The sequence below is a fragment of the Pinus tabuliformis genome, chromosome 6 (genome assembly GCF_031772625.1).
Source record: "Pinus tabuliformis cultivar Carrire ecotype Pingquan chromosome 6, CPIR1, whole genome shotgun sequence".
NCBI classification, from domain to species: Eukaryota; Viridiplantae; Streptophyta; class Pinopsida; order Pinales; family Pinaceae; genus Pinus; species Pinus tabuliformis.
Window position 1 is genome coordinate 1,517,334,336 of NC_142292.1, and position 15,312 is coordinate 1,517,349,647.

Below are 15,312 nucleotides of genomic sequence, written 5' to 3' on the forward strand. Positions count from 1 at the left end.
CTAGAGTGAAGGTTTCATTTCTAATGTTGTGTTTGAGCTTAAATTCTAATTAAATATTTGGGTTAGCCAAGGTCATTACTTAACTTAATGGCTTTGCAATATACAATGTATCATATTTTTTTTAAGTTCAATTGGTGAGATATGTCTGGGGGATTGAAATTTCGATCACTTGGATACACAAGGGCTTGCCAACATGCTTTTTTCCAATTGTGCTACTACCCTAAGAAAATATACAATGTATCATATTAACATCCACTTAAACCAAATTGACTTTTGGGACACATGTCTCTTTGATGATGAAGGGAATCCAATTATGTGATGTCAAACACATTCCCTCACAAACACTCACAAAGACCCTACACTTTTTAGGGTTCGAACCTAGGTTGTCTGTTATGAAACCAACTCACAAAAAGATAGAAAAGATAGATCAACAACTTAGAAATCAGCCTCTTCGAGGGGGCAACCTCCTTTACATTACACAAAAGAACAATTATTGGATGATACAAATGACAAAGCCTCATTTCTATATATAGGAGTCTAAGGGGTCACAATATAATCAAAGTCAACATAACAATAATAATATAAAGGCACAAAAATAACAATAGTGGGCTTCTATGGGGCACAATAATAACAATATGGGGACAATAAGGGCACAACAATAACAGTAAGGGCCACAATGACACTAGTAATGGGGGAATCACTAGTGTTATAGGGACCTAACATTGTCTATATGGAAACACTGTATAGTTTTGAATTTATTTATTGTAGATTTGTACATAGATGGATATTCCTTTCTTTGCATTTATCTTTTAGACTTCTTGCTTTCACCAATTGATTTAGAGCTTATGGAGTCTCAAGTAGCACTAGTCCACTTGCTTCTATTGGATTGAATAACATGATTTCTCTTTTGAAATCCATAATATCTCATTCACATGCTTCCTATTTCTCCCATAAGACTTTAGCACAGACTCCATGATCATGTTTGTGTCCCTCTTAATAACGCACTCCTTGGAAGGGGCCATAAAATCTTTTATTAGGACTAAACTTGGATGTCTCTTCTTTCTTGCCCTTTGATTCTTCATTCAATCATACCACCCATCAACTTGTTATTTTTCCATTTTTCTTATAATGACCTTTGTTGTTGGGAAGGTGCCTTTCAAGTATTTTGTCTTTGCATATAGATACACATAAAGTATCATTATTTTAATCTAATGGACGTGGTTGTTAAAATCACCAATATTTAAATTAAATATGCATTGTTATACCTTTGCTAAAGTCAACTTCAATTCAAATTCTAACACATGTGTGTATACCCTTCCTTGCTTAGTTTGTATATTGTTGTAAGTCCCCAATATATTTATGTTGGCTTTTGAAAGATCATCTCATCCCAAAATAAGTAGGGGGGATTCAATATTGAAATCCGGCAGAGTGGGGTTAAAGAAATGGATATTGAAGATGGATTCAATTATAGAAACTATCTTTTGAAAAAAGGTTAGTTTTGCCCCAAAAAGAAAGTCCCTCCTTTGAGACCTTGCCACAACTTCCATAGTTGTGAAATTTTACAATAATAGAACCTCTAGAGTAGAGGTTTACCATATGGCCATCGATGACATCAGTACAACAGGTCAAAATATGTTGCTAAGGAACCAGTTGTACATAATGAGGAAATCAAAGGATTAGGATGTGGCATCCTTCCTCATGACAATCTCTCAACTAAGAGGCCATCTGTAAGGACTTGGGGAACCAATCATTGATTCTGAAGTAGCCATCTGTATACTAAAAGCATTGCCACCATAATGGAGCAACTTTGCAACAAGCATCTACTCCAAGAAGGATTCAACTCCCTTTGATAAGTTGTGGGTGCAATGCATACTGGAAGAATCAAGGATCAAGGTCAAGGATGATATTGGATCAGATGGGCAATCTCAAGCCTTTCTAGCCCGAGTTAAGAAGTTGAAGAAGGGAAAGTTTGGCAAGGCCAAGAAGAAAGACATATCCAAAGCGCAATGTTTTGGATGTAACGAATTTGGACACTCTAGGAGGGACTTTCCAAACTAGCATAACAATAAGATAAAGGAAAGGAATGAAGCTCATGTGGCCGAAGTAATGGGAGAACCTGAGAAGAAGGCAAAGAAGGAAGAAGTGAAGGATCTTTACTACTAAAGAAGGTTCACTGACTGTCCGGCTCTCTGTGAAGTTTAATATTTATTTTAGGATAATATGTTTTGTTTAACATCTTAGAAAGAAGCATATGATAGTAGCATGTATAGAATTTACATGATTAAGTTTCTTTGTAGAGATCATCTAGATAGATGGATAGATAAACCATTTTGCATATTGACCATCCAAGCATTATCTAACATTATATTAGAAGATATCATCCTGCTTAGTTGAATCATCATGATTCAGGAAAGACCATTGTTTTTTGAAGGTCTTTGGAAAAATCATCATGGCAAGGTTAAGTAGACATTCCATGTAATGTGGAACCAATACTAGTAAAGGGATGAAAGAATGCAATGGTCAGGATGTAGGCTCTTTGCGAGATATATGAATATCTAAATGATTGGATGAAAGCATAGGAATGCATGTTGGATCTAAAACTCTAGATAAGATTCTTGTGTATAGAATCTTGTGAAAGAAAGTTGGTCATAAAATATGCTTATGTATATGGATATATGATGCTTGAATGGAATATGATTTGGCTTACTTAAGGATGTGTAAATAATTTAAGACTTTCTCTAAAATATATGTATAACGATGATTAACATCTAGTCTAGTCCCTAGAAGAAAAATTGTAACTTGGTAATAAAGTTCGATCCTTCGGCACTTTGATGCATGAAGGAAGATTCATATGGAGATGGATCATGAGGATGTTGATGGAATGAGAAGGTCATCATAACGAGGCAAGTCTAATTTTCATTATTGTTGGTTATTTGGTTAACATATTATTTTGCTACCTGGAAGAATGTCGCAGGAATATATGATGGCAGTTGAGGCAAGTGCAATTGTATGGATGAAGAATATTGAGGGAAGCTCAATATTTGGTACTGGAAAGCTGTAAGTTCAAGAAATGTTAATTTGGAAAGGGATGGTAGAAGTATGATAAGATAACCTGAAGGTTAAAGAATATCACATTTATAAGGAAGCCATGATCAAGCTTCAAGTTTGGGAAAGCTCAATGCAATGCCTTCATGTTGAATATGAAAGTGATAAGCAAGAAAGGTACCCTGAAACTTGTCACAAGATTGAAGAGAGAAGGTGGCTCCATGATATCTTGAAAGAAAGAAAGCTCGACGATGTAGAGGAAAGAGGGAGCCAGAAAACTATGAAGAACTGGTAGCTAATACTCTTATGAAGGCAAATTGTAAGGTTTGTGATGATGACTTCTCAAATAAAAGGGAAGTCTAGATCTCCTCTATTTTTTAGAGGGGGTTATTCTCAAGATTAAAGGAGAATAGGGATGTTGTCTTTGGTTGAGAGGGAGTGATGTGGGACATCACTTGTACATTATCCTCTTCAAGTGATGAAGAGAGAATGGCAGAGAATTGGATAAGAATTTGCAGTTTCCTTGATGATATTACATTTAAGAAAGGAAAGGGACCAACACTGTTTGAGGATGTGATAAGTATCCAAGTGAAGAGTGGTCGAAGAGGACTGATATTCTTTGAGGACTCAAGATTCGAGATCCAAGATAAGAATAGTCCTAATAGGACATATCTTATAGACATCCAGATGGGGTATGTGCCTTGTAGAGGTAGTGCGGTATCACACATAAAGCCTCCCAACATAATGCTCTTGATTAAAGAAGAGATTGTCTAGTTAGGCCTAAGAGACAATGCTGGTCATGATGATGATGCTTACAATATGGCTTATAAATCCGACTCTTTTTGTGATAACTCTTCAATTTGAGATATGATGTTGTACTGAGTGTACAATTATGAATACCTCCCTAATTAAGAGGGATTATTGAAAATGTAACTAGTTTCGGTCTTCATAATTGTTGTACTCATTTCAATATGTATCCTATGTAACAAACAAGAAAAGAAAAGAAAATATATTATTATTAAAGCATGGGTTTCATGCTCATTATTGATTGTGTTTTAGGTAAAGCATGTTCTTCATGCTTATAGGGTTTGTTAGGTCTTAGGATTTATTGTCTCGAGTCAAAGGAGTCAACATCATGTTTATAAGACCCTTATGGGCAAAAATATATTTGTAAAAATAATTATTTTTGAGTTTAGAAAATCCTGGAAGCTCCTAAAGTACAAGTCGACCCTGGGAAAATCAAGTCGGCCTAAAGGAGAGAATTCGACCCCTTGAGAAGGATATAAAAGGAAGCAATTCAACCTCATTTTGAAAAACTCACTCAACAAGTTCAATCTACAAGAAAGAGTTAGATCTATAGCTGGGAAGAGCAGGAAAAGAAGAGTGAAGGCCAAGAAAGCACAAGAAGGACATAAATATTTTGTTTTGGGCTCTATCTCTCTCACACGTGCGAAATTCTAGGGTTTCTGGGCTGCAGGAAGAAGTGAAGTTATAGGTCTGAGTTGTAGGAAGATGAAGTGCAACATCTTGTAACTAGAAGGAAGGATACTTGATCTAGAACTCATAAGGAGTTGTCTTGCTATTAGGAAGGTCCCAAGAGGAGGCTGCTCTAGGGTTTCCTTGGAAGCTTTAAGGTCGAAATTGCAGGGTCGAAGTTGCAGGTTGGGTAGCAGTATTGAAGCTGGCAGGTCAAAGTTGCAGTGTCTAACATTTTGGTGTAGAATCAAGGAAGGATTTAAGGAAGGGATGACTTGGTACTAGGAGAAGGATTGGTCTAGGGTTTGGGTCTTTGTATATCATTTGAAGCATATTTTAAGAAGAAAGCCAATATATGTGTCTATTGTTGTTATTATTGTTCTTGACATTGTTTGATGAATAGATCTAACTAAAGAACACAAAGAAGATAAATAAGATTCACAAGCAAATATCAAGTTAAAGGAAAATAAGTACAATAAGCTGCCATTATCGATTTTCTAACAATTTCATCCTGGACTTCTCGTGGGAAGGCGGGGGGGGGGGGGGGGGGGTAGTTGCATTGAAGAGGTAAACAACAATTAGGGCTTGCAACTAAGCACAGGGTTTGCCAAAAGGGCCTTAACCATCAGAGCCACGTCTCGACCACATCCATTGTTGAGGCACGGTGATAATGAGGCGAGTGAACCTAATTGGTGAAGTCTCGAAAGACAAAAGGATTTTAGGGGATTGAAAACCAAAGTGAGGCCAATGCACAATGTACAAAATGAAGGATTTTAGGGATAAAGGTGGAAGGTAAACCAAAGGCTAAAGGAGTTGCAAAGGAATGGTAAAACCAAGACACAATGTGAGGAAGATTGTCGTAGGCAGGAGGAGGACAAGGCTACCTCACCCCTAGATAACATGTTGAACCTTCCCCAAAGAATCCTAAACCAAGCAAACCAAAGTAATATAAATGTAGCTGACCCAGTGGAAAAAATTAAGAGCAAAGACAATACTAGTATACTTGTTGGAGTTGAGCTCCCATAAACCTAGAAGAGTTTAAGTGCAGGTACTCCCACCAGTGGGTATGCGGGCCACATGCAACCTTGCCAATACTTGGAAAATGTAGATAGTCTAGCTCATGAAATGGAGTGAAGGATGGAAGGCCAAACCAACATGGAAGAACAACTTGGACCTTCCACGTTGCTTAAGGAACTACTATAGAAGCCGCAGAGGAAATATCCCATAGATAACCCGACAACACGACATTGACACCAAATATCATCAATTTGACCCCAACAATTGTAGGAAATTGAGGAAGTTTCAAAGATTTCCAAATTAAAACAATGCATTATCATTAAATGTGGGTGACACTATCCCTCTCTTTAATGTTTGGGGTGACAACGGAATAACAAATCCGCTCAGTAACCTAACACACATCTCAACACCCCATCAAATTTTTATTTATTTTTATATAATTTATTATTATATTTAAATTTTTAATCCCCTATCCTTATCACTAATGTAAGTAATTCATAAGAGAGTATCAATAATCATATTAATCCATAAGAGATAAGATATCCCTGCAAGAACTTAAGATTACCGCCTCGCTTGCCCGGATGGTCACATAAAGAGTGGCCCTGTCCCCACAAACCAAAAAACTCCTCAAAAACAACATAATTTCCCCACCCCACACTAACGTCTTTCAAGGGAAATGGAAAAAGTTGAAAAGCTACTTAAGGCAGTGCAAATATTTTGAAATAAAGAGAAGAGTATCCCCACCTTCGAATGCCTATAATACTAGATCAGTGAGTGCTGTGATCCGATGTAGTGTAGGGTTTAGTGGTTCTGCATGAGGGTTCAGGAAGATTCAAGGGGTTTATCTCGGGATTTAAGCCTCCGACCGGATCAGTAGAGAGACTGTAAAATTGAGGTGCAATGGCTGTGTCTTCTTCACCTTCGACAGATTTCTCTTTCAAAGCCCAAGAATTAAGTTCGCTGTTATTGAATGCTTCCTCATCATCGTCTGATATTTTGAATTCATGCCGGGTCGTGGAATCCTTCATCGATAGGCACAGCTGGGATCAGACCAGGCATTTTTACATAACATGCTTCCCCGTTCTGCTCCGCAAGATCTTCGGCTTCGAGGAGGTCTTACAGCCGTCCGGCATTGGCGGATGGATCGCGCAGACCTCTGAGCATTCCGCGAATGCAGTCGTAAATCTTCTCTCGCCGTCTGGAGCTTTGTTTTCGTCAATCTTTGCCACAGACGAGGAAAATGTGGTTCGCTATGTGTTTCCATCCGAGCGCCTTCCGGCGTGGATTCGTCACATGCTTCAGTCGGAGAGGGGTTTGTATATCTTATCTGAAGTCTGCCCTGCTTTATTTAAAGACCGATTGAAGGAGGACGGCCATGGAGGAGGATTTCAGGTGCAGTTGAATGCATTTGAGTATTTTATGTTTTGGTTTGCTTATTACGTTGTATGCAAAGATAATGATATTATGCATCGTTCGGATTCGGATGAAATGAAATTGGGGTTTAAGAAGGCTTCCCGGTCTCATTTCGAGAAATGGCCGTCTTCTCTGCATAGTTTGCACGGTAGCCATGACAATGGAAGGCATGTGAAGTTCAATTCTAGCCCTTATTTGCATCTTCTGAATTTGTATCTACACAAATTTGTTCCTATATCTGATTTTTGTGCTCCCAGTGTGTCTGTACATCATTTTTTCGAGGAGAATCCATCGATATTTTCTCGCGCCGAGTTTGTTGTTCATACCTTTGTACAGTTTTGGTTAGTGAATGACGATTTTTCGCCCTTACCTTCACGGGTTTGCCAGTCTTTTGGTATTTTGTTACCTGTTAATAATCGATATCATAGGTATGGTCTCCCCAGTGTAGAAATCACAGAGGCTGTGAAAATACTGGTCAATTATGTAAGCAATACTTTGTGTTGTCCTCAAGAAGAGTTGAATTCTGGATGGAGAGCTGCATCACAAATGGATACCTTGAGATTGAGGTCATTTTCCTTGCCACGGAGTAGTTTGGTTGTGCCTGCTACATGGTCCCTTCTGTTACAGAGGCCTTTGTACAGGTTTATATTACGAGCTTTCAGTTATTGGCCAGTAGGTGCTTGTCTAAAGAAGGCTACACACATTATTGATCTATGGTTGGATTATTTACAGCCTTGGAATATTGGTGAAGAAGGCGAAATGATGCCCGCTCTCGAAGAGGATCATTATTTGGAGGCAGAGAATAAGATGCTTAGGGATAGGGATCAACGATTGTCTCCACTTTCAGGTAGCTTGCTTCAAAAGCAAAAGACTGGTACTGATTCTGTGTGATCATTAGTAAAAAGAAGCACGAAAGAAAGTTGTTATGGATATAATGATCATTGGCAAAACTATGTTCTGGCTAATTATCCTTTTTATAGCTCTCTTGTTGTTCAGTTTCTTGTATTTGCCCACAAGTTCGTGCACATCAATACCAAGGCAGTTCTTCAGATGACTCACAAGGTGCATTGCTCTTTCCTTTATTCTATTATGTCTTATTGATAATAGCAAGGAATAGATGAATAAACTTTGACACTTCAAGCAAGACCCCATGTTTATTTAAAGCAAGATCCAATGGTGGATTAAAGGTACTTATTTCAAGGTAGGATCAACAATTAGGATTATTATACCTAGGTTTTGTATCTAGAAAATTCAGACATGAGGAATTTACTTTTGGAAGTGTGAAAATCAATTAGTTGGAACTTCCTCTTGCATGGGAATAATCACATAGCAGGAAAGGAGAAAAAGTGTTGTCCAGATCCGAATGTAGATTGCTGCCTTTTAAATATTGAATTTGCCTTGCTGTCAGTGCTATATTAACAGAATAATTCAACATTAACAACAAATGATCCATTCCTGATAGATTAAGTTATGAGCAGTCTTCATGCATGTAAATGTAGGCTTGAATTTGATATAATTGTTTATTAGTTTAACAGACAAAAAATGTCCTTGGTTTATTTTATAGGCGTTTAAACTATCTTTCTTATTTTGCACTCAAATGCTTTGTATGTGAAAATTACGTCGTGTTATTGAAACTTAATTTGGTTGTTAATTCAACAAACAAATAATTGTCTGTGGTTTAAATTAGAGACATTTAGATTAGCGTCTATTTTTTGGATCTCAAATGCTTTGTGTCTGAAAAATACCTATCCAACTTATTATTTTATGTTGACAAATTCATTGTAGTTTAAATAGTTGTAGACAAGATTTCCAATCAAATAGCTAAGCACACCATCTATTTACAGTCTTTTGTGGAGGGTCATTTCCATAAATTATCATGTCTATTGCTCGAGAAACAATGGGTAAATTTAGCCTGATGTCATTGCACTGAAGTTACTTCTATTTGATAATTCAGCGAGCAATTTATATGCTTCATGTTTTGGACGAGTTCTGCAAAGAAGGATTGAGTTTTGCATTTTACATCTGATAGGTACTTCGCTAACTTTGTATAATGGGCATAGATATTGAATGGATATGGACAAACTTGTGATCCCAACCCAAACCTGGTTTGACTATGCAATTTTGAAGAAAATGTTTTTTGGTATATTCTTATGCACTGTCAAGGGTTCTCAACACAAATTGGGAGTGATCATGTTTGCTGTCTTTATAGTATAATTGGGCTAGGAGGCTCATTTTACAGCCCAGTGTGAACGTGATGTGTAAGTATGTCCGTGCTCAACTTGGACTCTAGAGTTGACATGTGTCCCTCTTAAAATAAAAATAAAATATTCTCTAAATAGAAAAGTAATGTTGGCTATAATAAAAAAGAAAAAAAGAATATGCTATACATGTTTAATTAGTTATCCATTTGACCTATAATATAATTTCATGTAAAGTAATTAGAAGTAAAAGAAATTATGCGAGTAAGATGTTTAAACCTTATACTTTTCAAAAAATAAGTTAACACTTTATATAAATAAATTACTTGAAGATCTATATTAATAACTTGTGTGAATATCAACTTATGTGAATCCGTGCTTAAGATGGATCCATGCTGGTAAATCATAATGCTTTTCTGACCAAAAAATGTCCTGAATGTGTGTAGTAAGACTTGAAGATCTATATCAATAACTTATGTGAATATCAACTTATGTGAATCCGTGCTTAAGATGGATCCATGCTGGTAAATCATAATGATTTTATGACCAAAAAATGTCCTGAATGTGTGTAGTAAGTCTGTTGCTTTCAAAGAAAATTGAAGTCCTAAGTTTCTCAAATCTTTCCCTATAACTGTCTGGATAATGTTGATATGCCAATAGTCGGCATTCGTAATCCATTCTCAAGTCACATAAGAAGTGAGTGCAACTCAATGTTACTTAGGTGGATCATGGTTGGGTGGGCAGTGGTCTTGCCTGAAACCTTGCGTTTCCTGCCAAGTTTGATGATTGTTTTTTAATGTCTTATTGAATATGTTCCTGGATTTCAATATTTCACTGTTTTAGCTTGATCTTCTAACAAGTTCACTTCTTTGATAACGGTAGCAGTTGGTGGTTATTATTTCTAATTTGTTTCTTTTATCCAGATAGAAACAATACTTGAAATCCAATTTACATTCGTGCATTTTCGTTGTATATTCATGATCACTTTAATTTTCAACAGGTTTGGTATTTGGCTGAGATTTATGTCAGTTTATACTGGAGTTCATAGTACATGTATAATTTTGTTTGTTAATGTATTTTCTGACAAGTATATCAAATGGGATTCAAAAGGGTGGACTGTGGTTATTCACAGTTGAATTTCCATGCGTATTTCATTGTATCATTAGAACTGAGATATGTAATGGCAATAACATCTTTTTCTGAACGTGTCCTTTGCAGTGTTACCTCTATTCTTTGCTTTTCCAGAAAACCAGTTTTATAATTTGTTAAAGTCTGTTGTATTCTAATGTAATATTTTGTTTTCATCTGTAGGTATTAAGTGTTTTGGTATCTTCAAAATAGCTACTGTGTCTTATTCGAAGCATAGATTCGACATACAATGATGTGAAGTCGGGAAGTGCGCCATGCTGTTTTGACAGTTTGCATAAGGTTGTGCCTGCCATCCGAGAGCAGCTACAGGTCTTCCCTCTATGACCTATACAGTGTTCTGACGTAGGCTACCTTATCCAATGCACCATTTTTAAAAAGGTTTTGTTTGGAAAATGCCTCAATATATTAAGATGTTTCTTTGTGACTACTACAGGACTGGGAGGGTGATTTATCAAATTTTGAGAAAGGCAGTGAAATTACTCACTCTCCTTCGCAAAAAGAAACACCGATGTTGCAACTTTTCAGCACCACTGATAGTGGAGGCCATCAAATGCTAAAGGTAAGTTTTGTGAATAGTTTCTCTTTATCTCTTTCTTTTTGCAAGACTCATTTGGTTGATGGATAGGTTTATAATTTATTCTGCCCGTACATCAAAATTGGAACCTTACAAAGATAATTCCTTACAAACATTAATTCAACAAAAAATTTATTTATGCCATTATAAGGAGGTAACTGCATCAGTAATTGTTTATATTAATTTTCCCAGAGAAAGATGTTCCCTTAACTTGCCCACATATTAACTGTTCCAAGTGAGGAAGTTGGTACATTGTCAGAGTGATGGAATCCCCCTTTCTCCCTCCTTTCCCTGTATTTTTTTTTCTGGGTGAGGAATGGAATTGACTTCTAGTTGAAATACCAGCTGGTAACTGGATAGAACTACTTGGGAATAGATCCTGTAACCTCCCTGGGTATTATGCCTTCTGTAGAAAGGGTTGGGCAAACTGAGCTATACTATTGTGATAAGTGTTCATTACATATGTACAAACATGAAATCAATCACTATCTTTATTGGGATTTTCTATAACTAAAATGGAAATGAATTCTATAAATCTTCCATACAAAAGGTTAGAATGACTTTAAAGCTCAGGTAGCTGGACATTATTTTATTCAAGAGGAGAGCTGTGTTGGAGTAGATTATTCCTCAATTTTTTGACCACACCACAGAGCTCATCTTCAGGGTATAATTGAACTTTGATTAAATTTGGGCTTGATAAGAACATACTTTTAAAAAATTGATTTCTGATTAATCTTAGCTGGATAATAACCTAGTTGTGATTTAATTTTGCTAGTTGGAAAATAATCTGCCATGGTCTGGATCTTCAACTTGTCCTGACGATGAACCACACTTGTTGGTTTGGAACGCGTCGACAAATGATTTATGATGTGATTTATGCCGAAAAATCTTCTCAATAATTGAGTTTCTAAACTTTATAGATGATTTTTATTTTTTATTTTTGGGAGGGGGTGGGGAGGTAATTTAAAGGCCTTTTATTAACTGTTGATGATCACATATGATCCAACCTTCTGTATGCCTCTGGTCTGCCACTAGGGAAACCAGACCATTGGCAATACAGGAGGTCTGTTGTCCAAAAATATACATTTTAAAAAAATATACTGAGTTCTAAAAAAGCCTACAGTGCCTTGGCTTAACAGCCACAAAATATAACACATAATCCTACTATAATAGTAAAGATAGAAAACATAAATTTTCATGAGGAGACTAGGAGGTGGAAACCTCCACATCTATGGGTGCTTGATCACCTGGACTGTCTAGATGAGTTGGGCCTTTGCCATGCAGTAAGACTGCTTTTATCCTTGTCAAATGCTTGTCCATGGCTTTAAATTCCAACTGCATCATGTTCATCATCATCAGAATTTTGTTTTTAGTGTCATTTTTGGAAAGGAGTACCCTTCCCTGCAGCTGTCTAGTTGTAATGGGACTGGTACATCTACTCTTGATAGATGACCTTTCAGCAATGAAGCAGTGATACCTCTCAAATTTCCATTGCCATTTTCCCACCCTCAAATGCTAGTTCCAACTCACACGGCAATTGATGAGCTTTCGGGGTTATGTATGCCCTGAGGAGGCCCTGCTGCAAATAGAATCCACCTCAGAAGTGCGTGCCCCGGCCAACTGAGGAGTAAGGACTTGACGAGAGGAAGAAAATAAAAAGACCTGAGTAGGAGCTGATCCCAAGAGGAGGGTAGCCCAAGATGGTCTGGTCCCTCTCTCACACCACACCTCGACAAAGCCTCACACCACCATAAACAAAACCAGAAAAACCATAAAGCAGCAAGGAATAACAGAGGATGCCCTGGATTCAGCATAATCAGATAGAAATTGCCATTCATGAATAACATTTACCATCATGAAACAACACAATGTGCCTTTGCAAAGCTTCCCAAATCTGAACTGAGACCTTGCAAAGATTGCTTTTCTCATGCGAGGAGTTTGGTGGAGAGTAAAAGCATCATCTGAGATAATGAAGGGACGTACAACTGTGTACACATTCTCATGAAGTGGTGTGGTGGGCACATCTACCTTGCTGGGGTTAGATGAAGTTAATTTGATGTAAAGCATCAAAGAGGAAACATGACATCAATGACTAGTTAAATGTGTTGTTTAGAAATTAGACAAGGTTAGAGAAGGTTATATTGAAATTTCACATTGGGTTGGCCTATACTTCTACCCCTTTTTTGGTTTCTTCTCTTTTTTCAGCTTTTATTTGTTTACACAGAGGAGAATTTGCATGTTTGCAAAATGATGCTTTCAGAAACATCTTCATCCATCTGACAAATCTATAATTTCTCCATAAGTATACAAAAATGGTGAGGAGTGCAGAGTTCCTAAACTACTGGTCTGTCTGATCTTCTGCTGTTAAAACTTAAAGTTAGCTCTAAGAGTCTAAACAAAACAATTTGATAGTTAATTTTGTATGAATTGAAACTTTTGTGTCTACCTTAGATAAAATTTTACTTTGAAGCACATCGTTGTAGATTATACAACCTTTAGGCATACATATTTTCTTGATTATCTCTTCTATTTTTTGCCTCACACCAGATACTTCTAATTGATTTATTCCAAAGTGTGTTTCCATCAATAGTATCAATAGATTTTCGTATAGGGGACCTTGCTAAAAAGATCTTGCATTCTGTCCCTCGTACCTTATTTAAGAAATGCCACCCATTTCCAATGGAGTAGAGGCCACTTGTTTTCATTTTTATCTCTCCAAAGGATGTTTCTAATGATGCTCTCTAGATATTGTATAATTGTAGCAGGGGCCATTAGAATGTTGCTTTGATAGAGGGATATTTGATAGGATTGGCCAGTGTCCAGTCTCTTGTCGTATGTTTCAAACTTGACAGGTAAATAGGATAGGCCAATGGGATTGCTAACTTCATTAGTGTTGATGAGGTAGGGATGTAAAGATTGCCCTATCTCTTCTATTTAAGAAAAGCCCCATCTCTTGTCCGTCATGCCCATGGGGGAAGTTCAGTTTAGGTTTCAGCTTATTGTATAATACCAGTGTCCAGTCACTTGCCTTATGCTTCAAACTTGACAGATAAATAGGATGGGCCAATGGGATTGCTAACTTTGTCAGTGTTGATATAAGGTAGAGGCGTGAAGGTTGCCCCTGATAGAGGATATTACAAGTAGAGGAAGGTTCTCAACATGGCATTACTAAGTGATTGCATCCATCTAGAATTTGAAGAATTATATATTTTTGCTTGTCTCTGCATTAGATATGTCTACTAAATGCTTCCAGTTAATGGGGCATTGATTTGAGCATTCAATATATTTTTATTCTTTATCAAAGTATTCTTTTGTTGTATTTGTATTTTTCAATTTATGCCTTACGACGTTTCCTTTGCAACATCTGGTGCAAATGCTAGTATATCTTACCTCATTTTATGGTTAACATTGTATAACAAAAACATGCGTTGTGTTATGTAATTGATACTAACATGTAATATTGATTTTTTTTGTCAGAATGCTATAGGTAATGATTGCCAAGACGATGATCCAAATTATGTTCAACATATATCAGGAGATGATGAGGATGAGGATGAGGATGATGGTGGTGAAGGAGGAGATGATGATGATAGTTGCGATGTTGGTGATGATGTGGATCAGAGTAATGAGGATGGTCAAGATGATCATGAGGATGATCTTGGTGGTGGTAGATAGGCATGCACATGCATTGTTTTTTATGAAGAAATTATTGTGTAGAATGACATTGTTATGTTTAGATGGGTGTTGTGAATTTACCCTATATCAATGAGACATTTTGATTTTGTAATCATACGATGAGTTTGATTTATGTATGTTGTTAATTTATCGTAGAATAACGATATTCATGAAATATTTTGATTTGTTAATCATATTTGAATTTTACTTGTTTTGATTAAAAATAATACTGATTTTATTAGTATTATGTTGCTATTTTATACATGTTTTGAAAATTGTTAATGACACATTGTTATTTTTTTGGATGGATGTTGTCAATTTCTCTTAAATTTATTTACAAATGATTTTGAATTGTGATATCTGCTTTAATGATATTTAGAAACTATCATATATTTCACTATGAATCTATAAAGGGGGTCATATATGTAAAGAAAAATATACTCTATATAAGAAGTCAAATGCGGATGTAACCATGGATGCAAAATTGAAAGTAAAATTGGATGTTAAACTAGGAATTAATACAAAATGCAAACAATTGACATACAAAGTGTTTTAAATTAGAAGTGAAAAATTGTGCAATAGTTGACACAAAGAAGGGAACAAAACATGGCATACAAAAGGATATCAAATTGGGCAATAACAAGGACACATAAATGGGCACCAAATTAGATGCAAAAAAAGACAACAACTAGATGTAAAATAAGATGCAAAGTTGAGCGTTAAAAAGAAGCAAAAAACGTTACAAATTAATATGCCAAATGATGA

General features: G+C 36.4%; 1 protein-coding gene across 1 annotated transcript; it reads left to right on the top strand.

Moving 5' to 3' along the window:
* The first annotated feature begins 6,438 nt into the window (after positions 1–6,438).
* Positions 6,439–7,842, top strand: LOC149264455 (uncharacterized). The gene has a single exon (XM_089399036.1). It carries the CDS (start codon positions 6,439–6,441, stop codon positions 7,840–7,842), a length of 1,404 nt encoding a protein of 467 aa, XP_089255162.1.
* Positions 7,843–15,312: the final 7,470 nt, after the last annotated feature.

Bases quoted from the DNA above. Each gene is read 5' to 3' on its own strand.
- LOC149264455 (XM_089399036.1), top strand. From the start codon at position 6,439: ATGGCTGTGTCTTCTTCACCTTCGACAGATTTCTCTTTCAAAGCCCAA.